This window comes from Neomonachus schauinslandi, chromosome 1 (assembly GCF_002201575.2).
Source record: "Neomonachus schauinslandi chromosome 1, ASM220157v2, whole genome shotgun sequence".
Classification (NCBI taxonomy): domain Eukaryota; kingdom Metazoa; phylum Chordata; class Mammalia; order Carnivora; family Phocidae; genus Neomonachus; species Neomonachus schauinslandi.
The window spans coordinates 85,160,006-85,187,098 of NC_058403.1; the positions used below are offsets into that span (position 1 = coordinate 85,160,006).

General features: G+C 36.6%; 1 protein-coding gene and 1 non-coding gene across 2 annotated transcripts in view; both read right to left on the reverse strand.

Moving 5' to 3' along the window:
• Positions 1 to 13,408, reverse strand: part of PIK3CA (phosphatidylinositol-4,5-bisphosphate 3-kinase catalytic subunit alpha) — a 38,216-nt gene extending 24,808 nt beyond the window's left edge. The window contains exons 1-5 of the mRNA XM_021692341.2: positions 12,981 to 13,408; positions 12,234 to 12,443; positions 10,629 to 10,879; positions 9,776 to 10,021; positions 8,959 to 9,044 (exon numbers count right to left, since the gene is read on the reverse strand). Of these exons, the coding sequence (XP_021548016.1) occupies positions 8,959 to 9,044; positions 9,776 to 10,021; positions 10,629 to 10,879; positions 12,234 to 12,443; positions 12,981 to 13,332 (1,145 nt within the window). The 5' untranslated portion in view covers positions 13,333 to 13,408. The remainder of the gene's footprint in view (positions 1 to 8,958; positions 9,045 to 9,775; positions 10,022 to 10,628; positions 10,880 to 12,233; positions 12,444 to 12,980) is intronic.
• A 12,977-nt stretch (positions 13,409 to 26,385) lies between these two features.
• LOC123323269 lies at positions 26,386 to 26,581 on the reverse strand. Its single transcript, XR_006539311.1, has one exon. It is a non-coding gene; the product is annotated as a U2 spliceosomal RNA (small nuclear RNA).
• Between the last annotated feature and the right edge of the window lie 512 nt (positions 26,582 to 27,093).

The window sequence follows — 27,093 nt, forward strand, 5'->3', positions numbered from 1 at the left end:
TGGTGTGAGGTGGTATCTCATTGAGGTTTTGATTTGAATTTCCCTGATGCCGAGCAATGTTGAGCACTTTTTCATGTGTCTGTTGGCCATTTGGATATCTTCTTTGGAAAAATGTCTGTTCATGTCTTCTGCCCATTTCTTGATTGGATCATTTGTTCTTTGGGTGTTGAGTTTGATAAGTTCTTTATAGATTTTGGATACTAGCCCTTTATCTGATATGTCATTTGCAAATATCTTCTCCCATTCTGTCCGTTGTCTTTTGGTTTTGTTGACTGTTTCTTTTGCTGTGCAAAAGCTTTTTATCTTGATGAAGTCCCAATAGTTCATTTTTGCCCTTGCTTCCCTTGCTTCTGGTGATGTTTCTAGGAAGAAGTTGCTGCGGCTGAGGTCGAAGAGGTTGCTGCCTGTGTTCTCCTTTAGGATTTTGATGGGACTCTTGTCTCACATTGAGGTCTTTCAACCATTTTGAGTCTGTTTTTGTATGTGGTGTAAGGAAATGGTCCAGTTTCATTCTTCTGCATGTAGCTGTCCAATTTTCCGAACACCATTTGTTGAAGAGACTGTCTTTTTTCCATTGGACATTCTTTCCCGTTTTGTCAAACATTAGTTGACCATAGAGTTGAGGGTCAATTTCTGGGCTCTGTATTCTGTTCCATTGATCTATGTGTCTGTTTTTGTGCCAGTACCATACTGTCTTGATGATGACAGCTTTGTAATAGAGCTGGAAGTCCGGAATTGTGATGCCACCAGCTTTGCTTTTCTTTTTCAACATTCCTCTGGCTATTCGGGGTCTTTTCTGGTTCCACACAAATTTTAGGATTATTTGTTCCATTTCTTTGAAAAAAGTGGATGGTATTTTGATAGGGATTGCACTGAATGTGTAGATTGCTCTAGGCAGCATTGACATCTTCACCATATTTGTTCTTCCAATCCATGAGCATGGAACGTTTTTCCATTTCTTTGTGTCTTCCTCAATTTCTTTCATGAGCATTTAATAGTTTTCTGAGTACAGATTCTTTGCCTCTTTGGTTAGATTTATTCCTAGGTATCTGATGGTTTTGGGTGCAATTGTAAATGGGATCGACTCCTTAATTTCTCTTTCTTTTGTCTTGTTGTTGGTGTATAGGAATGCCACTGATTTCTGTGGATTGATTTTATATCCTGCCACTTTACTGAATTCCTGTATGAGTTCTAGCAGTTTTGGGGTGGAGTCTTTTGGGTTTTCCACATAAAGTATCATATCATCTGCAAAGAGTGAGAGTTTGACTTCTTTGCCGATTTGGATGCCTTTTATTTCTTTTTGTTGTCTGATTGCTGTGGCTAGGACTACTAATACTATGTTGAATAGCAGTGGTGATAGTGGACATCCCTGCCACGTTCCTGACCTTAGAGGGAAAGCTCTCAGTTTTTCCCCATTGAGAATGATATTTGCTGTAGGTTTTTCATAGATGGCTTTTATGATATTGAGGTATGTACCCTCTATCCCTATACTCTGAAGAGTTTTGATCAAGAAAGGATGCTGTACCTTGTCAAGTGCTTTTTCTGCATCTATTGAGAGGATAATATGGTTCTTGTTCTTTCTTTCATTAATGTATTGTATCATGTTGATTGATTTGCGGATGTTGAACCAACCTTGCAGCCCAGGGATAAATCCCACTTGGTCGTGGTGAATAATCCTTTTAATGTACTGTTGGATCCTATTGGCTAGTATTTTGGTGAGAATTTTTGCATCCATGTTCATCAAGGATATTGGTCTATAATTCTCCTTTTTGATGGGGTCTTTGTCTGGTTTGGGGATCAAGGTAATGGTGGCCTCATAAAATGAGTTTGGAATTTTTCCTTCCATTTCTATTTTTTGGAATAGTTTCAGAAGAATAGGTATTAATTCTTCTTTAAATGTTTGGTAGAATTCCCCTGGGAAGCCATCTGGCCCTGGGCTTTTCTTTCTTGGGAGATTTTTGATGACTGCTTCAATTTCCTTAGTGGTTATAGGTCTGTTCAGGTTTTCTATTTCTTCCTGGTTCAGGTTTGGTAGTTTGATACATCTCTAGGAATGCATCCATTTCTTCCAGATTATCTAATTTGCTGGCATAGAGTTGTTCATAATATGTTCTTATACTTGTTTGTATTTCTTTGGTGTTGGTTGTGATCTTTCCTCTTTCATTCATGATTTTGTTCATTTGGGTCATTTCTCTTTTCTTTTTGATAAGTCTGGCCAGGGGTTTATCAATCTTAGTTCTTTCAAAGAACCAGCTCCTAGTTTCGTTGATCTGTTCTACTGTTCTTTTGGTTTCTATTTCATTGATTTCTGCTCTGATCTTTATTATTTCTCTTCTCCTGCTGGCTTTAGGCTTTATTTGCTGTTCTCTCTCCAGCTCCTTTAGGTGTAGGGTTAGGTTGTGTATTTGAGACCTTTCTTGTTTCTTGAGAAAGACTTGTATTGCTATATACTTTCCTCTTAGGACTGCCTTTGCTGCATCCCAACGATTTTGAACAGTTGTGTTTTCATTTTCATTTGTTTCCATGAATTTTTAAAATTCTTCTTTAATATCCTGGTTAACCCATTCATTCTTTAGTAGGATGCTCTTTAGCCTCCATGTATTTGAGTTCTTTCTGACTTTCCTCTTGTGATTGAATTCCAGTTTCAAAGCATTGTGGTCTGAAAATATGCGGGGAATGATCCCAATCTTTTGGTACTGGTTGAGACCTGATTTGTGACCTAGGATGTGATCTATTCTGGAGAATGTTCCATGGGCACTAGAGAAGAATGTGTATTCTGTTGCTTTGGGATGGAATGTTCTGAATATATCTGTGAAGTCCATTTGGTCCAATGTGTCATTTAAAGTCTTTATTTCCTTGTTGATCTTTTGCTTAGATGATCTGTTCATTTCAGTGAGGGGGGTGTTAAAGTCCCCCACTACTATTGTATTGTTGTCGATGTGTTTCTTTGCTTTTGTTATTAATTGGCTTATATAATTGGCTGCTCCCATGTTAGGGGCATAGATATTTACAATTGTTAGATCTTGTTGGATAGACCCTTTAAGTATGATATAATGTCCTTCCTCATCTCTTATTACAGTCTTTGGTTTAAAGTCTAATTTGTCTGATATAAGGATTGCCACCCCAGCTTTCTTTCGGTGTCCATTAGCATGGTAAATGGTTTTCCACCCCTTCACTTTCAATCTGGGAGTGTCTTTGGGTCTAAACTGAGTCTCTTGCAGACAGCATATTGATGGGTCTTGTTTTTTTATCCAATCTGATAGCCTGTGTCTTTTGATTGGGGCATTTAGTCCATTTACATTCAGGGTAACTATTGAAAGATAGGAATTTAGTGCCATTGTATTGCCTGTAAGGTGACTGTTATGTATATTGTCTGTGTTCCTTTCTGGTCTATGTTGCTTTTAGGCTCTCTCTTTGCTTAGAGGACCCCTTTCAATATTTCTTGTATGGCTGGTTTTGTGTTTGCAAATTCCTTTAGTTTTGTTTGTTTGTTTGTCCTGGAAGCTTTTTATCTCTCCTTCTATTTTCAATGACAGCCTAGCTGGATATAGTATTCTTGGCTGCATATTTTTCTCATTTAGTGGTCTGAATATATCATGCCAGTCCTTTCTGGCCTGCCAGGTCTCTGTGGATAGGTCTGTTGCCAATCTAATGTTTCTACCATTGTAGGTTGCAGATCTCTCGTCCCAAGCTGCTTTTAGGATTTTCTCTTTGTCTCTGAGACTCGTAAGTTTTACTATTAGATGTCAGGGTGTTGACCTATTTTTATTGATTTTGAGAGGGGTTCTCTGTGCCTCCTGGATTTTGATGCCTGTTTCCTTCCCCAAATTAGGGAAGTTCTCTGCTATAATTTGCTCCAATATACCTTCTGCCCCTCTCTCTCTTCTTCTTCTGGGATCCCAATTATTCTAATGTTGTTTCATCTTATGGTATCGCTTATCTCTTGAATTCTGCCCTCGTGATCCAGTAGTTGTTTATCTTTTTCTGAGCTTCTTTATTTTCCATCATTTGGTCTTCTATATCACTGATTGTCTCTTCTGCCTCATTTATCCTAGCAGTTAGCGCCCCCATTTTGGATTACACCTCATTAATAGCCTTTTTGATTTCAACTTGGTTAGATTTTAGTTCTTTTATTTCTCCAGAAAGGGTTTCTCTAATAACTTCCATGCTTTTTTCAAGCCCAGCTAGTATCTTTAAAGTGATGACTCTGAACTCTAGATCCGACATCGTACTAATGTCCGTATTGAGTAGGTCCCTGGCAGTCTACTACCTCTTGTTCTTTTTGTTGAGGTGATTTTTTCCGTCTTGTCATTTTGTCCAGAGGAGAATAGATTAATGAGAGAACAAAATGCTAACAGGGTAACAACGTCCCCAGAAAATATACTCTAAACAAATCAGAAAAGACCTGAAGCAGGGGGAAAAGAAAGGGAAAGAGAGAAAAAAGAAAAAGAAAGAAGAAAGGAAAAGAAAAAGATAAAGATAAAAACAAACAAAAACAGAACAAAACAAAAAAAAACAGAATATGATCAAATATGATCAAGCTGGTACATAGATCAGTGCCACACACCAGATTTTGGGTGTATTTTGGTCTGTTAGAAGAAAGTGCCTCTCAAAATTTTAAAGAAAGAAAAACCTATATATGTACAAAAATAAGCATTGATATGATGAAGGGATGGAATATGATTGTAAAGATGAAAATTATAAAGAATTTTCTAAAAGGAATTGATAAGTTGTTTGAAAAAAGAAAGAAGAGGATTTAAAAAAAAAAGAAAAAGGGAGAGAATGTGATCAGGCAGGAGAGTAGAAAAAAACCATACACTAGAGATTTAGGGTATATTTTGATCTGTTAGAAAAAACTATCTCAAAATTTTAAAGAGAGAACAACTTATATATATATATATGCCAAAAATACGGGTAACTACTGTGAAGGGACAGAATAGGACTCTAAAAATGAAAAATAAAAATGTTTTTTAAAAAAGGGATTGATAAGATGTTGGTTGAAAAAGGGAAAAAGAAAAATTCAAAAAAAAAAAAAAAGACTGTTAAAAAAAAATTAACTTGGAAAGACGAAAGAATCATGGTAAAAATGCCATGGATTCTATGTGCATTATTCCCCTAGCGCTGGAGTTCTGCCGTTCTCATTGATGGGTAAACTTGGGTCTTGGCTGGCTGTTCTTGCTGATCTTCTGGGGGAGGGGCTTGTTGCCGTGGTTCCCAAATGTCTTCACCAGAGGCGGAATTGCCCCGCCCTTGCCGGGTCCGGGCTAAGTCATCTGCTCGGGTTTGCTCAGGGGAGCTTTTGTTCCCTGCAAGCTTTCCGTACAGCTTTGGAGGCAGAGAGTGAAAATGGCGGCCTCCCTATCTCCACCCCGGAGGAGCCGAAAACTTGGGGCCCCGCTCCTCAGTGAGCCCCCAGAGAAAAGCAGTAAGTCACTCCCGTCTTCCCGGTCTCCAGCCACACTCCATGCTCACCCAGCCTGTGACCGAGCGTCTCTATCTCTGGCACCCGACCCCATGTGGAGTCTCGAAACTCAACAGATCCCTGCAGTGCACTCCCGCGCTGCTCCTCCCGGGGAGGAAGGGGAGTCTCCCCGGATCTGCCGCTTGTTGGGTCCCTGCTGGAGGAGGAGTGGCCCAACTGTGCCCTGGATCACGGTTTATGGCAACCCCGAGCTGAGAGCCCGCTCCTCGGCTCCGTCTCTGCAGCCAGCTTTCCCGCTTCGATCCCTGGGAGCTCTGCCACACTCAGGCACCCCCGGTCTTCCTGTGACCCCGAGGGTCCTGAGACCACACTGTCCCGCGAGGGTTCCACCCCCCGCTTAACCACTGGAGCGATGTCCCTCAGCGGAGCCGACTTCTAAAAGTTCCGACTTTGTGCTCTGCGGCTCTATCACTTGCCAGAAGGGCCGGTGACGGAGGCCCCCTCCCCCGCCATCTATCCTCCCGAATATCACCTCAGATTCACTTCTCTGCACGTCCTACCTTCCAGAAAGTGGTCGCTTTTCTGTTCAGAGAGTTGTTGCTATTCTTTTCTTCGATCTCCTGTTGAGTTTGTAGGTATTCAGAATGGTTTGATCCCTATCCAGCTGAATTCCTGAGACCAAACGAAATCCAGGTCTCCTACTCCTCCACCATCTTGCTCCGCCCCGATGTTGAGCATCTTTTCATGTGTCTATTGGCCATCTGGATGTCTGACTTCTTTGGATATGTCTGTTCATGTCTTCTGCCCATGTTTTAATTGGGTTATTTGGTTTTGGGGTGTTGAGTTTTTTAAGTTCTTTATATATTTTGGATACTAACCCTTTATTGGGTATGTCATTTGTTGTCATTCAGTAGGCTGTCTTTTAGTTTTGTTGTTTCCTTTTCCATACAGAAGTTTTTTATTTTGATGTAGTCCCAATAGTTCACTTTTGCTTCTGTTTCCCTTGCCTTTGAAAACATGTCTAGCAAGAAGTTGCTGCCTGTGTTCTCTTCTAGGATTTTGATGGATTCCTGTCTCACATTTAGGTCCTTCATCCATTTTTAGTTTATTTTTGTGTATGGTGTAAAAAAAGTGGTCCAGTTTCATTCTTCTGCATGTGGCTGTCCAATTTTCCCAAAACTGTTTATTGCAGAGACTGTCTATTCTTTCTTGTTTTGTTGAAGATTAGATGACCATAGAGTTGAGGGTCCATTTCTAGGTTCTCTATTCTGTTCCACTGATCTATGTGCCTGTTTTTGTGCCAGTACCATACTGTCTTGATGTTACAGCTTGAGGTCTGGAATTGTGATGCTTCCAGCTTTGTTTTTCTTTTTCAACATTGAGTCTTTAGGATTTTCTTTTTATTTTATTTTATTATATTATGTTAATCACCATACATTACATCATTAGTTTTTTATGTAGTGTTCCATGATTCATTGTTTGCATATAACACCCAGTGCTCCATTCAATACGTGCCCTCTTTAATACCCATCACCAGGCTAACCCATCCCTCCACCCTCTCCCCTCTAGAACCCTCAGTTTGTTTCTCAGAGTCCATAGTCTCATGGTTCGTCTCCCCCTCCGATTCCCCACCTTCATTTTTCCCTTCCTACTATCTTTCCTTTTTTTTTTTTTTTTAACATATAATGTATTATTTGTTTCAGAGAGTCTTTAGGATTTTCTAATAGAGTATCATGTCATCTGCAAATAGTGGAATTTTTACTTCTTCCTTACCAATTTGGATGCTTTTATTCCTTTTTCTTGTCTGATTGCTGTGGCTAGGACTTCCACTACTATGTTGAATAAAAGTGGTGAGAGTGGACATCCCTGTCCTGTTCCTGATCTTAAGGGGAAAGACTCCAATTTTTCACCATTGAATATGATGTTAGCTGTGGGTTTTTCATAGATGGTCTTTATTATGTTGAGAGTTTTTATCATGAATGGATGTTGTACTTTGTCAAATGATTTTTCTGCACCTATTGAAATGATCATATGGTTTTATTCTTTCCCTTATTGATGTAGGATATCATGTTGACTGATTTACAACTACTGCCACCCTTGCATCCCAGGAATAAATCCCACTTCATTGTGGTGAATGATTTTTTTAATGTATGGCTGGATTTGGTTTGCTAATATTTTGTTGAGAATTTTTGCGTCATGTTCATCAGAGATACTGGCCTGTAGTTCTAAACTAGAGAATTCTTGAAGATAATCAAATTTAAGTCTTCTCTAAATAGCTAATTTACTAAAATTTTGAGCTTTTAATCTTATATTATTAAACAAATTTACATTTTGCTTTTATAAAACTAGTTTACTTTTGGTACTTGAAACAACTAGGATATATCTACCCAAAATTATTTTGGGGTCTTTTGTTGGGACTTGTTGAACTCCTTAGAATGTTTATAGTTTTCAACAAATTTGGCAAATTTTTGTCCAGTATTTCCTCAAATATTGTTTTTCTGTTTCTCACACAAACACCCCACCCAATCTGTGATAGACATGCAGTATGGGTGGGAAATAAACTTTTCCTGTTACAACAAAAATTTTAAAAGATCCTGAAGTTGTTTGTTTCACAGTGTAACTTCTAATTTAAATAATGTACCTTCTGACTGACAATAGTTCAGATAGGGTAAAGAACTATTTTACTGTTTACTATTTTACTCCTGGTAGAGAAGGCTATCACCTCTTTGAACTTCACCTAGGCTCTAGAATGGTGGCCATATCTAGCAACTTAATTACAAGACCAGAACTTTTTCTTGACTCTTCCAGAACTCAGTCTAAATTCATTATAAAATTTACTTCTGGACGTTTTACTAGTTGTCTCTATTGCTAGTCTACAAAATCCATCTTTAATTTTTAGTAACAATTCGAGTGCTCTTAAAATATTTCTATAATGTTCAGGGTAAATTCTTAATTCCCAAATGATTCTATAAAGAGCCAAAGAAATAGCAGGATGGCAAACTGTTGGATTATATTACCTTTTTCTTCCTCACTGTATTTCTAGGCAGTAATAATTTAAAATGTTCCCCCAAACTCCCTCTCAGAAACTGATTTTTTCCCAAAGACTCTTTATTTGAATGTCATAAAGATCTACTCTTGTGAGTGATGGGAGTGCCTCATAGTCTGGCTCTGAAGTTGTTTGCCAACTCTCATTCCTTAATGTAAGTGTAAATGGAGGTAAGAATAAAATACTAGGTTAATGGATCTAATGTGGGGAATCATCAGCACAAAATGCAACTATATTCTGTTCTCTACTTGATATAATGGAAAGAGAGAATCAGAAAAACCCTTCGGATAAAATTTTACAAAGAATTAACAAAATGATCCTGTGATAGATACTCATTTGCCTGAAAGTCCTTAGGGTCTATATGTAAATGTTTGGTAATTTAAATTACTTGTATAAAACTAAGGATGCAAACAAAATTTAATACTTTTATTGATTACATTGCTAAATACTAACATGGCTTTTGGAAATATAAATCCATACACTTCCTTACCTGGGATTGGAACAAGGTACTCTTTGAGTGTTCACATTATCGCATAAGGGTTCTCCTCCATGATAGATACCTGTTCGAACATAGATCTTAAAAAAGAAAAAAAAAGTTTGTGTGTATAAAGACATAACAAATACACACACACACACACACACACTACAGAACCAATATTAAACAATATTAAAATAATGTAACTGATATGAATGACAGAATCCGTTAAAAGTTTCTGTTCAGATGTAGCTTTTCTGTTCTTCCTTCACATATATAATAAGTTAATACTGATGCAGATTCTTCACCAAACAAAATGTGTTGCTGCCTTTAGGGGGACATCACACTATAAAAAAATCAATATAGACTCACAATCCCTTCAGGCCAGGTATGTAATTCAGAGTTTTTCATATTTTAGAAAGATAAATTGGTACATATACTAAATACTACTTCATATTCTTAGCTGCTGGAACAGCACCCCATAAAGACATTAATATTTCTGCAACAAAACACATGCATATTTACACTAAATGGGATATATAGAGACTATAAAAATTCCCGCTTCAGGTTAGGTCAGGTTTTGCTGCCACATGAATTCTGTAAAACTCATGGTTTTAAGAACTTAGATATATGGAAATTAGAATTATGAGAATATTAGAATTATGGATATTAGCATTACAGACAAAGAACTGTAAGCCGTGCAACATCTAGGGAGAGGAGTGGTTTTCTAGCTATCTGAAAACAGTGCAGGTCAACAGATTATTATACATAGTTCAATAAAAAAGTCAATGTAAAATAATTTATATAAATAAGCGTCAACACTTGACTTTACCTTGTCAATGTCTCGAATATTTACATTCACATAGGTCGCACAAAGGATTTTTATTCTGAGTGCACTATTTATAACCCAAAGGGATTTTGTAGATGTTTCTCCATTCATATATGGTGTAGCTGTGGAGATGCGTCTGGAATATGAAGGCATTGTGAAACAGTCCATTGGCAGTTGGGAGTAAAGGCTTTCTTTAGCCATCAGCATCAAATTGGGCATCCTCCCAAGCATTATACAGCTTCTTATGTACTGTAAAAGATTAAGAGGGGAGGGAAAAAGCCATTTCTTATAAGGTGTTTCATTTTAAAAGCAACAAACATGTAAGCAAAAAAAAAAAGGAACAAAGGAATTAAAAACAACGACCAGAGGATACTCATTATGAAAACACTGTTTATATCTGAACAGTGTTAATCAGCTTATCCATATATCTATGGTCAGGCCCCAAATATTAAATATATAAAATCTAAAGGAAAAAAAGCATCTGTTCTCTCAAATTCAATTCATCATGAATCTCTCAAATTAAATATAGTATATATTTTTTTAAACTTTAAAAAATTTATTTATTTGAGAGAGAGCAGGAGAGGGAGAGCACAAGCAGAAGGAGAGGGAGAAGCAGGCTCCCCACTGAGCAAGGAGCCCTATGCAGGGCTTGATCCCAGGACCCTGAGATGATGATCTGAGCCGAAGGCAGATGCTTAACCACCTAGGTGCCCCAAACAGAGTATTAAAAATAAAACTTATGAAGCTATCCACTAATATTAATCACTGAATTTTCAAAAAGTTATGTCCTAAAAATACAGATACTTGTCCCCAACTTTTACATTTCCTATTAATATTTTTGAAGCTTGTTACTCACCTTATACTGACTTAGAGGATATTTTTCAAGGAAGTATTCATCACATCCACACACTTTTAAAATATACTTGCCCTGATATTCTAAAACACAGAGTTTTAGTTGTTCAGATGATAGCAACATGCTTCTAGTTTTTTTCCTGATTGCTTCAGCAATTACTTGTTCTGGCACACAGTCATGGTTGATTTTCAGAGTATACTTCTGCTTGTCATTATTTGGAGAAACTATTACCCAAATCACCACTATTATTTGCCCTATAATAGGAAAACATTATTAGATGCAATCACCATATATATTTCATTTTTCAAGAGACAAATTTCAAAAAGTATGTACTACCATTATTCTAACCGTAATCAGAAATGACTTATAATCAAACTAATTAAATACAGGTAAATATCATGTAGAAACCACAAATCTTCAAATATGATAGGGCTGCCAGGCCATGCCCAAATCTCGTGTTTTATGGCAAGCACGCAAAACTGTGACGAGAGTCACAATACCTGAGGCCAAGCTGATTTCCATTCTAAACTGCATCACATACTTCATGAGTACAACTCCTGTGAAGAGTGACTCATGATGGTATCAAAGGTTCAACAGTACCTAAAGTAGAAGAGTTTTTGGTAACTATGGGAAAGAATCATGGAGACTTAATGAAAATGCTGAATCAGAAGGAGAGAAAAGATGGTGGAAGAAGGGAAAGAATATGAGCTTTTAAATGTTTTCCTTTTAAGATCAATTAAGCTGGGAGGAGGGGTGAAGATGATGAAAATGGAAAGATTAAAACTATGGTAGAGTGGTCCAGGTGTTCACAGTACAATTCTTTCAACTTTCCTGTAGGGAAATTTTCATAAAGAATGTTGGCCGAAAATGAAAAGAGACTTTCATTTTAAAAGGTATGCTAGAGTAGAAAAGAATTTCAAATGAAGATTTTATGTTATACTGCATTAAACTAGTGTGAATAATATGAGTGAAATAGTAACAAGATGTCTTAACCTATTCTACCAACAGAATTTTAAATTTAAGAGTGTGTGAAAGCTAACTTACTCTAAAACTTTAAATTGAAACCTTCACTTTGTTATGTTGAAAAATACAGATACTCATCTGATACAATGATATTTTCATTTGCTAAACAACAGAGTGTATAAATTTCCATGTTCACTTAATTCTAGAAATTGATACAGTAAGTGTCAAAAGTCATTCTATATATTATCACTCATGATAAGATTTAATTATTCCATTTACTAAGAAATTTATTTTTCTTCGTATATATATAACAAAAATGTGCAAAGTTTTCCCAAAATTTCATAAAGTATTTCTATTCATACTTTTTTTATTTGTAAAAAGATAATCAGCTATAACTGTATAATAATGAATTTCAAACTCAAAGTTCTTTAGTTTTATTTTAAGATACACAATTCACCGGGATCAGCACTGTATGTGCATAATTCATTCAATCAATAATTTATTACATGCATATATATTTGGCACTCAGCTATATCTTGTCAGTATAAGCAGTTCCTGTCTTCCAGAAGCTTATCATGTAGCTGGGATAAAGGAGAGAAATTTTTACTACAGTAACCAATTATGGTAGATTGACAATTTTCTTACCTTTATCTAATTTATTATATATGTGCTTTGGCAGTTCTGGTGAAGATTCTACATTTGGAGGATAGACATACATTGCTCTACTATGAGGTGAGTTAAGATCCCGAAGATCCACAGCTTCTTTACAAACATTCAGAATATTTCGTCGGAAGTCCTGTACTTCCGGATCTTTAACCATATCAAATTCACACACTGGCATGCCAATAGCAAAACCTTAAAAAAATTATATAAAGAATATAACATTCTATTAAACATATAGTATGAACATGTCTCTTACAAATGGGGAACCTGACACATTTGGAAGTTCACAATAAAGAAGTGTCTCTGTGTTTAAAGAAATTTTGATGAATACATAAAGTAAGAGTTGACAAAGACTCAAATATTTTTAACATATAATATATAATATATTCAGCAACTTGGAGGAAAGGCAGAAAACATCCATGTAATTTTTTTTTTAAAGAGTAACAAAACAAAACTGGGATATAACAAATCTAAGTCAACCCTACAAATGATATTTCTTAAAGAAAAATTTATAGGATACTACCAAAGTGTTAAAAATAGTTCCTTAGCCAGGTAGTCAAAAAATACTTTCAATTTGTAATGGTTTTTATTTCAAAATCTATTTATTTAAGGTTACAAAGGTAGTTAACTGATTCAGACAGAAATATTTTAGTAATGAGAAAATAGTTAAGTTTCATGGTTATTTGCTTTTAGAACAACAATGCCATTTAGTCAAAAACTGAGTCATACCAATTTCTCGATTGAGGATCTTTTCTTCTCGGTTGCCTACTGGCTCAATTACTTTTAAAAAGGGTTGAAAAAGCCGAAGGTCACAAAGTCGTCTTGTTTCATCAAAAAATTCTTCCCTTTCTGCTTCTTGAGTAACACTTACGAAAATGTAAGAAGATTCATCTTGAAGAAGTTGATGGAGAGGGTACTTTCTTGCTTCTTTAAATAATTCATGCTTTATAGTTATTAATGTAGCCTCACGGAGGCATTCTAACGTCACTATCATTCCATTTGGTAGTAAACATTCAACTAGGATTCTTGGGGGCATCAAGTGGATGCCCCACAGTTCACCTGATGATGGTCTTGGAGGCATTGTTCTGATCCTTTACAAGTTTTACATATAAAACTATTTTAAGGAATTAGATGTGTGGCTGTCCCAAAGCAGAAATCTAAACCAAAGGGGAAAAAAAATATGTTAAAAGAAAAACTACAGAAGAATATATTTATGGCATTACTAAATGTAAAAACTCATTTTCTGTAGTTTGAATTGATTAGGGTATTAATAATTTATCTTAAATATTTTGATGGAGACTCTTGCTCCAAATTAGGCTGAAAGAATTGATTCCAAAGCAGGAATTAGAAAAAACACCTGGACTGGAAAGGATCTTTTAGATCATGGGTCCATCGCTCTCATTTTAAAGGTGAGTAAAGGTGAGAGAAGTCAAATCTTCCTTTTCACTCCCTACCACTACCCTGTGGTAATGAGAAGTTACATGGCTTGGTCTTTTTCTTAAATTAATCTTTGTATTGATTATTGTCTACATGACATCTTAGACCATTCTGCTTCTAAAGTATAATTTACGTATATATTCACTATAATATAAAGTGTCATCAATACATCCTTGAAATATGATGACGAATTTGAATGATCCATCTACTTTATCAAATAACCCAACCCTAATAATTCTGATTGAAATGATCTACACACAAATGAGACCCACTGACTCTCTTTGTTAGTAAAATATTCCAAGTGTTAAGTACTTGTAATATTTTTTAAAATACAAAGTAGTATTATGATTTGAAGCCATTTATTTATTTATTTATTTATCTGAGAGAGCGAGAATGAGAGAGAGTACATGAGAGGGGGGAGGGTCAGAGGGAGAAGCAGGCTCCTCGCTGAGCAGGGAGCCCGATGCGGGACTCGATCCCGGGACTCCAGGATCATGACCTGAGCTGAAGGCAGTCGCTTAACCAACTGAGCCACCCAGGCACCCGAAGCCCTCATTTTTAAAGATGTCAATAATCTCCAGGATTCTTTAGAAGATACTGCAAAATCCACAAAGGCACAGGTTTATTTTTTGCTATTTATATTTATATTTTCTTTTATTCAGCAAGCTACACTGTAAAGGCATAAAAAAAGGTAAGGTGAGAGACATTATAAAAAAGAAATGAAAGTTAACCTAGAGAAATGAATCAACAGGGCCCAGATAACTTACTATATTTGATTATTCTATCGGGCACTGTGGACAATAGTCATAAATGACACTTTTTTTATTCACTAAAAATGTACTGGAGCTAAAAAAAAAATGTACTGGGGCTTTTCCATAGGACCATGTTAGGTCCTGGGAATATGATAATGAAGAAGACAGGCATGGCCCTTGCCCTTACAAGGCAAAGTCAAGAGTGTGAAGATTATGGGTTTGTTGGGTATAGGATAATTAAATTCACAGGTAATTAAATCCAGAAACCTATCTTCTCTGACTCCTGTATGTCATACCCATCAACATCTAATCCATCAAAGAACTTTGTTAATTCTATCTCCCGAATCTGTTTACTCCACTACCACTCTTAGTACCTTGGGTCAGACCACTACTATTTCTTGTCTGGACCACTGCTAAAGCCTAAATGGTCTCCCTGGATCTAGGTTTGCCCCCTACGATCCATCTTTCACTTTACAGCCAGTGTGAGCTAGACAGGGCAATAGGGTCTACTTTGAGCAGACATTTTTGCTATCTTACTTGCAAACAAGTACTTATAGTATGCTTCAGAGTTCTAACACATGAAGGAGGGGAAAAATAGAAATAGCAAAAATTTCAAGCCCTCCCCCATCTCTAGAAATATAGAAGTCAGTTGGAAGACAACAGAGAATGTAAAACAATTTTTAATAGTTGAAAATCTTTCTTCAAATTTATAAGAGACCCACTGAAGTTATAGGATTTAAAATATAATTATTCTATTTCCTACACTTCTAAATGAAAATTCATTGGTTAGTAAAAAGACCAGATGGATCAATCTGTGTGCATAATTATAGAAGTGACTTAAGCTAAGCTTTTTAAAACATACAAAAATTTGAAGAATGCAAGGGAAATGCCAAATGACTACTTTTAAATGATGATCTGACTGCATAAAAAAGTTCAAATAAAAACAAAACCAAACCACAAGCCACACCAAAACAGCAGCTGTGTTTATAGTTTTCTTTGTTGAATGGCGCTAACAGGTCCATGTTATGGAGTCATAGGGGCAACTATATAATAAATAACATCTCAGAGTCTCATATGTCCCCTAAGAATTAGCAAAAGAGAAGTCTAGTATAGTAGAGAGATCACTGGTTCTAATCTTTATCCTACTATAGTATATTTATGGTCAGTTAACAATTATTAAATACTCAAGACACACGTTCTCATTAAGAGAATAAATGTGATCATAGCCATAAAACACTTGGGAGATCCTGGAAGGCAGGCACTGGTTGACACTGTGGTCGTACTAAATAGAAGAGAGAGGATGCTAACTTTCTTATTTGTCTTCTTATGTCAGGCCCTACTCTGTACAAACCATTACCTCAGAGCTCACATGAACAGAAGCGTAGAAGAGGGGAATGGAACTAACATTGCTAGTCAGTATATATCATGCACTCAGGTGGCAATAACCCTTTCAGGATAGGATTTACCATTTTACATATGAGGAAACTGAAGGTCAGAAAAGTGAAGTTATTTGCCACCAGTAAATGTTAGATAACGGATTTTGAATCCAGGGCTAGATGATTTCAAAGTGCACACTGTAACCATGCTGCTCTTTGGGCTTCAGTTATGGCCAGGTAATACTCATTGGTGGTGAATAAGAAAATGGGCTCTAAAGTTACACTGGATTCAAATTCTCACTGCCTTAGTAAATAGCTGCCTTGAGCAGTTTAATTCATCTCACTGAACTTCATTCTCCCCATCCCATTTTGTTAAGTTGGGATAATGGCAGAAAATTCATCAGATTGCTGTATTAGATGAGGTAATATATGAAAAACATGTAAGCAAAGAGATTGGCATACAGTAAGCATTCAGTAAATGTTAAATATTAATAAACCTGTAAAGTACACCCACACTACCTTTTCAAGCTATTATGAATTATCCAGGGCTGGCACCAGATAGGGATGGGAAAAAGAGGTTTGAGTTCTTTTACAGAGGGAGGCAAGTAAATAAGGAGTCTTATAAAGGAGTGCTAGTTTTAAAAGCTGAACTTTGAAGGTAGCACTGGTAATGCAAGGCTCACAGCTGCCTCTAGTTCCCTGGACTCCTAATATTCCTACTTAAATGGTACAGCTATCTACAGTTTAAGTAAGGAATCCCTTGCTAACCCCCTCCACCTTTTTTTGGAGAAATATCTACTTGTGCTGGGCTCTGAGCTAAATATGCTATGAAAACTAAGGTAAATAAAATGCTTTCTCTTCGGTTGTTGAGGGACTCATAGTTCATTGGGGAATGAAAGCCAAGAACAACTTTGACAATGGAAAATTGTAGGACAGAATATGAACTTTAGTAAAGTCTCAGGAAATCTCCAACTGCTTGAGGAGGTTAGGGAAGGCATCAGAGAAGTAAAATTTAAGTAGAATATTATAGATTAGTAGGGATCTTGCAGGGAAGGTAAGGGGTAGCTTGGACATGGGGGAGCTAGATGAGGAAAGTGTTTTAGATTGCCACAAGAGTATGTGTGCAGTCACAGACCATGAGAGAATGCAGCCTGTTACCAGCAATACAAGTTGTTTTTTATTACTTGAGTCTGAAGTGCATGGGAATAGGTAGGGTGTGTGGCAAGGAGGGAGAGGGGAGAAGTAGGCAGGGGCCAGAAAGGTGGGCAGACTCCTTGTTAAGGAGTTTGAATTTTATGTAGTATGCTGTAAGTAAAGGGAGTCTTCTAAAGTATTTTGAGCGAAAGAATGACATGACATTTTTTTCATGATTTTAAATTTCATAATAAAAACTATTTCTCTTCAAATACAGGATATAATCAAATAAGCATTAAACCTAGGTGTAAAAATGGTATCTTCTCAATTCCTCTATTTTGGGGGGAAAAAATCCCTAAAGTTAAGAAATCAGCATATATACATGTAACATTTTAAATAAAAGGGCCTTTACACTATAGAAGAAATTAAATGCTGATAAAGAAGGTGGAATTACCCAAATGTAAGTGCATAATCTATTTACAAAGGAACTTATTTGAAAAGCAACAGAGGGGGAGAAATCACCATAAAGTTAATATTTAAAATAAGAATCTCTGCAATTTGGCAGTTTGAAGTCACAAACATGTATTTACTAAAAATAAAATACTTTAAGAGTAAGGAACTACTCTATTGTTTTTTTCTTTTCTTTTCTTTTTACAAACCCTTGTGTTGAGAGCTGATTTTCCATAGACTGCAGCAAGCTATATTCCCCTGCTATGTGGGAAACCCAGACCCAGAAACAGGGTCTGCCAATTGGTTAGCACCAGGTTCCCCATGAACGTGTACTCAGTGACCCATGAGGGGCAGGCCCCTTTCTGGCTGTGCCTCATTTTCTGGGACAAGGGGCTCTGCACGGGACCCTGGCCTTGACACTGCTGGCCTTTTGAGTTCAGAATGCCAGGACTAAATATTCATATACTGAAAAATCACAATTATTCAGGACTCTTAGGAAATAAATCGGTTTTACTTATCCTAACTTTTTATATATCTAATGATAAGCTATTTCAATTGGGGTGTTCCTGCTTTCTTAAAAAGTATATATAATTCACAATTTCCCCTTTTCTTGACGAATTACAGTCCTCATTATAAAACCAATTACTTTGCTACTCTGAAACACAATACAGGAAAGCACTTCAGTATTATTGAAGAGTCTGAGTGTATTTTTGGCCCTATCCCCAGTGACCCCAGGTTAGAGATCATGCTTTTTAAAATGGCCCCCCCCATCTCCTTGTTTTCCAGTAGTCAATGGTCACTTTTCAGCTGTGGCCCCCTGCCTGTGATAGTAGCCTCCTCTTCTTCAGTTACTCATTTCTATAAGCATCAACACTGACTACCATTTTATAATAATCTCTAGACTAGAGACCAACAGACCAAATGGTGACTGAACTTAGGAGCACAACATATGTAACAGATACCTTGCTGGTCAGAGATTTTGTTTACTTCCTTGTTCTGGTGTTAACATTACTGTTAAAAACTGTGTTTGGGCAGGAGACACTGAAAGTCTTTAGTGCTTAGAAGGCTTGAACCCCCATTCGTTTCTTGGTATGGGCTGGATCTGCATTAGCAGTCCAAGTGAGGGCAATGGTATTGCTCAGCTGGAGTAAAGACAACTTTAAGCACAAAATAAGCAGCAGAAATGAACAGTAGAAAACAGTCTCAGACTCGCCACTGTCACTTGACTTCTGTAAGTTGAGGGTTTCTTAATTCACTGGACAATTTAATTTAAACATCTAATGTGTGCTCTTTCAGCCCAAGAAGACAATGACATTTTGACAATTTGTTTTTTAACTCCTAAATTCAAAGCCTTTCCTTGCCCACATGCCAAATCCAGCTCACCACCTGCTTTTGTTAAATAAATTTAAATGGGAATCCCACCAATAAATTGTGTTCATATATTGTCAACGATGCTTTCCCACTACAACAACAGAGTTGAACAGATGCTATAGAGACGTGGGGCTTAAAACATTTAATATCTGGTCCTTTACAGAAAAAGTTTGCTGGCCTCTGATAAGGTATCAGAATTACCCAATAAATCAACCTGAGAATTTTCTTTCTTTTTTTAAGATTTATTTATTTATTTGAGAGAGAAAGAGCATGTGCGTGAGGGGAGAGACAGGGAGACGGAGAGAGTCTCAAGCAGATTCCCTGCTGAGCACGGAGCCCAATGTGGGGCTCAATCTCAGGACCCTGAGATCATGATCTGAGCTGAAATCAAGAGTCGGATGCTTAATAACTAAGCCACCGAGGTGCCCTCACTGGAAAATTTTCTAAATGGACATCACTTAATAAATCATCCCTAACCCTGCCTTTCGGACCACAATCCTACACTTTCACTCGAAGTCCTTCAGGGCTGAGGTGGAGAGGAAGCATTAATTTTAAGCCAGTGAAGTTAAAATCCTGAAATAGGAAAGTATCTCAGAAGTCACTATAATGAATATTTTCAGTGTTGGGAGATCACTATCTGAAATAGAAGTTTTTGTGGAGCACTTCTAAAGTTATCCCAAAACATTATTTCTAAACTTCTTCATTCCATCATTTCTGCCTTTTCTATCTCTTCACATGCTTGTCAGCTATTAGAATTTTCTCTGGGTCTTTTTACCCCCAATTCCTTTAACCATAATTCAAGAGATAGTTTACCATCATCTTTGCCATCACTTAAAGTGTTCTTCTGCTCATTAATATTCATCTCAAAATGCAGCAACCAAAATCTAGTATGTACCTATGAATTATGAGTCTCTATAAATACATCCTAAGACTGCAGAAACCTTTTCTAACTTGATTACTTTAAAATATAATGTATATTTTAGATATTTTAATTCAGGTTTCAATTTCAAAAGTGTATTATATTTAAAAGTTATTTGTTTTTAAAGTAATCAATATTACATCTGCATCACAAAGTCATTAAAATAAGAAAGCTATTTTGAAGTGTACACCTGGAAATTTAGGGGGGATATCTATACTGACTCCACTGGCAGCTTACTCACCTCAGACAGCCTTAATCTGTTAAAATAAGCAGCCTGTGTTTTCTAGGTATCTGTGTTCCACAAATATAGAAACTTCGTAAGTATTTACTGAATGAACAAAAGTTTTACAAATACTTATTTCTTATTTAACTGATACATTCAACCAATGTTATTTGAGTTAATGGACACATTACTAAAGGAGTATATTTAGATATATGTTGACAAGGTATTTTCCACCCTCATTCTCAGAGAGGTCAACGGGAAAACATTAACATGTAGTTTTGTTGCTAATCAGCTGCACCTTTTTATTTGCTCATTAACTAGAAAATATACTTTCCTGTTTTTTTAAATTACCAAATGAATCCTTACTTTATTCTGATTTAGAACAAAATAAAAAATTTGCCTCTATACTTGCTGAAGAAATAACATGATAAAAATCTGGATTAATAATTCTATGATCTGGTTACTTTCTTTAAAAGCTATTTTAAATATTTCCAGTTAATTACTCTTTCTTAATGTTGCCTCTTAACATATATGTCTTTGATTGTACCTTAATACATTCTTGTTAAAATTATCTATTTCCATATTTGACTTCCTACTAGACTATGAACTTTTTCCGGATAGGATCTTTTTGGGGTCACTACAGTCCTACAGCATAAGAAGTAGGAAATCTAAATTGTAAAGTTATCCCAGGGAAAGTTCCAGGGCCTGAAACAAAGAGTAGTAGCAATAGTAATAGAAGAAAGAGATGGACGAAGACAGCTTATAAAGGGAAATCAAAAGCACTGAGAGACTAACTGGGTTTGAAGGATAAGAAGCATAATTTTAAACAAATTTCACTGCAGTGGAAATGCATGGGAAGCAAGTGTTTTTCGGTACAATTTTTCATGAGCCCCAGTTAGGGCCTCTAAAATTCTCTTCCTCCAAGAGTCACTGAGCTGTTGTTGGAGTGAGTCCAAAGGGACAGCTGTAATATACACTAGTGCTGGAAGGATGCATTTTATCCACTTCTTTCAAAATGCTGTCCTTCACCGACCTTTACAAGCTAACCATGAGAAAACAGATTTAACTCATTCTCTTAGTTATTCAGAGAGAGACCTTAACAACTTCAGGGTGGAAAATCAAGTTCTCATGACTGGTATGTAGAAAATTAAAATTCCTTTAGAAGGGGATATAATTTATTTTCACTATTAAATTCACAGTGCTGTGAAATACACTTCAGAGATTTAAAAATACATTTCAGAGATTTAATGATTTATTTAAAACAAGGGTTCCCAAATATGAGGTCCATAGATGAGCTTAGGAAGGGTCTGTGCTACTGAATTTTTAAAAAAATGACAAACAAGGTCTAAGTCAGTAATGCCTATGCCAATGTAGACTTTTTTTAAAAGACTTTATTTATTTATTTATTTATTTAGAGCGCGCACCTGAGTGGGCGGGGGGGGGGGGCAGAGGGAGAGGGAGAAGCAGACTCCTGGCTGAGCAGGGAGTGCAACGCAGGGCTGATCCCAGGACCTTGAGATCATGACCTGAGTCGAAGGCAGACGCTTAACTGACTAAGCCACCCAGGTGCTCCTGTGGACTTTTGATTATCAATAAATTCGTGAACAAGGACTTTATTAAGGTGGGTTAAAAGAATCCATTGTGGGGGCGCCTGGGTGGCTCAGACGGTTAAGCGTCTGCCTTCAGCTCAGGTCATGATCCCAGGGTCCTGGGATTGAGCTCCGCATCGGGCTCCCTGCTCAGCAGGAAGCCTGCTTCTCCCTCTCCTACTCCCCCTGCTTGTGTTCCCTCTCTCTCTCTGTCTCTATGTCAAATAAATAAAATTAAAAAAAAAAAAAAGAATCCAGTGTGACTAGCAGAACTGAATGGGATAAATAAGCATAAGAGTGACTAATGAAGTATAGATTAATAAATACCTGATCTTAGATTATTAAATAATGAATTTAAATTCTATGTTTTATATAGATATAAAGAAACCTTACCAAATCTCAAAATATGTAGTCACTAATTTCCCCAATTTGAACTTCAAAAATTCAAATTTTAGTGTGTGATAAAATTTCTTAAAATTTAAGCTCAAAAAGAGACTAAATATTAATAGAGGTGATAGAAATATAAACAGGATTATGAGGAAAAGCAAACATAGTTAAACAATGTAGAAAATACAACAAAAGATATTTCATAATATAAAACAATTTAATAAGACAAATGACTCCACAGTGACATAGAGTTTTCCAGAAAATATTTCTTTTCTCTTTGTGAGGGAGTCAAGGCAGGATTATCATATTTTCACATAAAACAAGCAGCAGGCAGTCAAAAGTCAATAGTAAATTAGGCAACTCTAGAAACACCATTTATTTATTTATTTATTTATTTATTTTAAAGATTTTATTTATTTGACAGAGAGAGACATAGTAAGAGAGGGAACACAAGCAGGGGTAGTGGAAGAGGGAGAAGCAGGCCTCCTGATGCGGGGCTCGGTCCCAGGACCGTGGGATCATGACCTGAGCCGAAGGCAGACGCTTAACGACTGAGCCACCCAGGTGCCCCGATTTTTTAGATCCAGATGGCAGTATTTGGTAAGTTATGATTTCAAAATATAGGACTGAAAGAATGACTAGTACTTCAAATGAAAAATACATTAATATTTTGCCTTATTTTTCTAGTAGTAGAATACTTTTGCTCTAATTCTTTGATTCCTCCTTATTAACCAGCCCACCTTGTGACTGATGGCATGTATTGATAAGACAGGTGGACAGAATTAAGGGTGCCTCTTTCTGCCCAAAGAAAAGGACAAAGCTAATGATTCCATAAGGAAAATCTAACCAGTGACTTGAGCTTTAACATCTTAATACCGGGAACAAATAATCAACGGAGCTGAAAACATTTTAGAAACCTCTACATTTTTTTTCAACTATGGTATTATTCAGTGTTTAGTAGCAAAGAAAACAACATATATGAACCCAGTCTAGTTCTAGGGGTAGAGCAGAAATGGTTTAACCAGTGTTTTTGCTTTTGTTCAGATCACTCCTCCATCATCTTCAGCTGTACTGACCCTATGGAGAACTCTGCAATTCTTTTTTTTTTTTTTTTAAGATTTTATTTATTTATTTGAGAGAGAGCAGGGTGAGGGGTGGAAGGGACATAAGGATAGTGAGAAAGAGTCCTAAGCAACTCCGCCCTAAGTGTGGAGCCCAACATGGGGCTGGATCTCACAACGCTGAGACCACAACCTGAGCCGAAAGCAAGAGTCCGTCGCCTGACTGCCCCATGCAGGTGCCCCAAGAGAACTCTGAAATTCTTTTTTTTTTTTTTTTTTAAGATCTTATTTATTTATTTGACAGAGAGAGAGACACAGCGAAAGAGGGAACACAAGCAGGGGCAGAGGGAGACGGAGAAGAAGGTTTCCCATGGAGCAGGGAGCCCAATATGGGGCTTGATCCCAGAACCCTGGGATTATGACTTGAGCCGAAGGCAGACGCTTAACGACTGAGCCACTCAGGTGCCCCGGGAACTCTGCAATTCTTTAGACTTCTCCAAGAGTTTCCTTATTTCCACAAAGTGAATAAAAATAGTTATTACCTCATAATGATTGAAAAGAGTTAAGTGAAACAATACATGTAAAATCCTAGCATACAGTGCCTGGAGCATGGAAATTCAATAAAGGTTCCCTCTCTTATCTATTGGATCCATGCTATCTAGATCCATGGGTCCAAAAAGGAGCCAGAACTTTAGTGTTTCAGGATTATTTTATAATTATTAAAAAATATTTTGATGCAGAATATTTTACTTATGTCTTTGAAATCTGTACAAATGTCTCTGTCCTCATCTTTATATTTGTTTCTGTCTTCTTATTGAACTGCAAAATTCCTAAAGGATGAAACCTTTATCTGGTTTTTTTTTTTTTTTAAGATTTTATTCATTTATTTGAGAGAGCGAGCACATGAGCAGGGGAAGGGGCAGACGAGAGGGAAAGCAGACTCCTGGCTGAGCGTGGAGCCCTACTGGGCTTGATCCCAGGACCCTGAGATCATGACCTGAGCCAAAGTCAGATGCTTACCTGACTGAGCCACCCAGGCGCCCCTGAGGCCTGTCTCTGTTTAAATCAGTTTATACACTCTCAGTAGAGCATAAGCATTAAATGGACATTTGATATATTTCAATGATAAAACATAAAAACAATCAAATACAAGTCAACACGAGACATAAGAAAATAGCAGAAGAAATATATACAAAAATTCTTATTTTAGAATTATGCTATACGTAATTGGCAAAATCTACTTCTTTACATGTATACATGAGATTATATTGATTTTTTTATTTAAAGAAAAAGAGGGAAAATGCAATGAATGTTAGAGATAAAAATGCAAAGTCATAGTAACAAATATTTTTGGTTCTTGGACTGAAAAAAAATGACCAGTTAGGAAAAGAGAGAAGTGAAAGGGTATTACATAGACCATACCACTGATTTTCTCTTCATATTAAATAAATGCCTTTTAATCATATTTGGTTTGATTGAAAATAAGCAGGAATGATTTTTTGGGGGGGCTAAAAACCAACAACACAGCTCATCTCCTACATTAAGTAATATACTATCTGGTTCACTGAAGCAATACTTAAAGGAAATTTGGTATAATGTGGAGAGTAACTTTTTAATGAGAGAAAAAAACACTTTCTTTATAAATCATTACAAACTATTCTCTTTTATATATAGAGAGAAGTAACCCTAAAGTATTTAAATTTTACAGCTGTATCTGCATCTTGAAGGGCCAAAAGTATACTTCAACAAAACAGGGAAAATAGAACCCCAATTATATATCTGGTTGTCTCCATGAAAATTTAACCAATATGAGATCATTGAAGAGACCAGCCCAGCAAGAAAGGAAGGAAATGCAAAATATGGAGGGGGTTCTTGAAATGTTACTATTTTCTGCTAAACAAACATCTTAGTTCCCAGGGAACATAAAGAGAAAAGGACCTGAAAGCTTAACCTTTTACAAGTAAGTTTATAACCAAACTTATTACTGATGATAACTAAAATATGGGGCTCATAGTCCTTTGTAATTTCCCTTTACAAATGACACTCATGTACCATATACTTCAGGAACAAAAGCAATTTATTATTTGGTATTGCACAGATGGTGCCAGCCACACATTGTTTCTTTCTTGATTTATGGGTTAAGAAAAAAAGTATAAAAGGGATCTACTTTTCAGCTTAAAATCAATATGAAAACTAACTCTCCCTGTTTTTCTTTCAAAAGCCTGGGGGCTTCACCAAAAAAAACTTCATTCTTTCTTGCCCTAAAGAAGCTAACACCATCCTGGACTTGGTTGATTTGTAAAATTGTTATTTCCTGGCTGCTAATGATAGAGAAAGAAGAGACAAAAAGTACATCATCCAGGTCCTAGCTAGATAAATTCATTGGGAAGCTTAAGAGTATCTAGATTAAACATCTTAAATAAGAACATCTAGAAAAAGATAACCGTAGCAATGTGTCTTCCAGCTCACTTGACTATTCTTTTAAAGACCTGTAACAAACTGAAGGCAAGATGTTTCCATAAGCCACCAGGAATAAGAACTTACTTCTCTTAAGTTTATCAAATGACTTTTTCTTTTTTCTTTATGTTTTTTCTTGTATAGTGCAAATGCCTTTGTAAGCCTTTCCATGTCTTTGAATACCTCAACAATCTTCTTCCAAGTCTTCCTGCCACTATGGGTTAGGGTGGATGAACTTCTGGAAAACACCTGCTTCACACTATTCCCTTTTGTTTTCTCTATTCATCAAGAATGAACAGCTACCTTATTTCCTTATATCATGGAATGAAGACATAGTTTAATTTCTACCAGGGCTTCTAGTCAAGTACTATTCCTTCTGGTGGTAGCTCTCTAGTGTCTAGATGCATTAAAACTTATTTGCATTCCACTACTGATTAACCTTATGGTTTTTCTTGACAATGATGAAAAAATGAGTCTTGTATACCAACCTTCTACTGCCATTATAAAGTGAAACTTGGGTTAGCTACAGATTTCTCAGTAGATCCAGTTGTTCTCTCTTCCTTGTACAGAACAGGTAGTTTGTGTCCACAAAGAGAAAAGAATCCCAAATGATAAAATAGTAAATGTTCAGTCTAGTCCAGTCCAATAAAGACAGCTACCTTTGACTGGCGGTACTAGCAGACAATAGATTCACCTAATTGAATCCAGACATATTTCATAGAAAGTCTCTTTGCTTTGGAGTATTATTTTCATTTTTGACCAACTCAACATTCTAAGCTCAAAATCTGCCATCTGCTCCATTTTCTGACAATAACAGAATATTTAGTATTTAATAGTAATGGTGAAAAAACTCCACTGCAAGTAATTATTGACCAACTTTAATAGTGATTTATCATCCTTCAATATTTGATCTCTGATAAAGGGGCTACTTCACTAAAGCAAAATTTGAAGTAATGCTGAACAGCTGTTTGGCAAGCCAAGGACACAGATCTCCCAGAAGTGCAATGAGAGAGAGAGGAGCTTATTTTCAGCACAAGCACCACCTAGCTAAGATGTGAACAGGAGACTTCTATGAGTGATAGCAACAGCAATGTGGAGGCATGTAAACACAAATATTTTAAACTGATAAGAACAGATACTACACTTGATCTTAGCCAAAAGGCCGAGAAGCGATAAAACACAAATATTTTAAAAATCAATTTTTGGGGGGGGGCCTGGGTGGCTCAGTCGTTAAGTGTCTGCCTTCAGCTCAGGTCATGATCCCAGGGTCCTGGGATCGAGCCCCACGTCTGGCTCCCTGCTCAGTGGGAAACCTGCTTCTTCCTCTCCCACTCCCCCTGCTTGTGTTTCCTCTCTCGCTGTCTCTCTCTCTGTCAAAAAATAAAATCTTAAAAAAAATAAAAATAAAAATCAATTTTTGTAAGCCACTACAATATGGGCAACAGTACTTCAGAATCCACTTAATGATGAGAGAGAAATAGTAGATGGTCTTCACTTTGCCTCTTTAAACATTTACTGTTCACTTATACTTAACATGGTGTAATATACCACATATCTGAAAAGCTATAGTTATATACCTTAAAATGATAGTAATGAGAATGACAAATCGAAATGGGAGTAACTGTGTAAAAATAGCAACATAAGTTATCAGTAAGTAGAATATTTCTATTTTATTCACTGATGTTC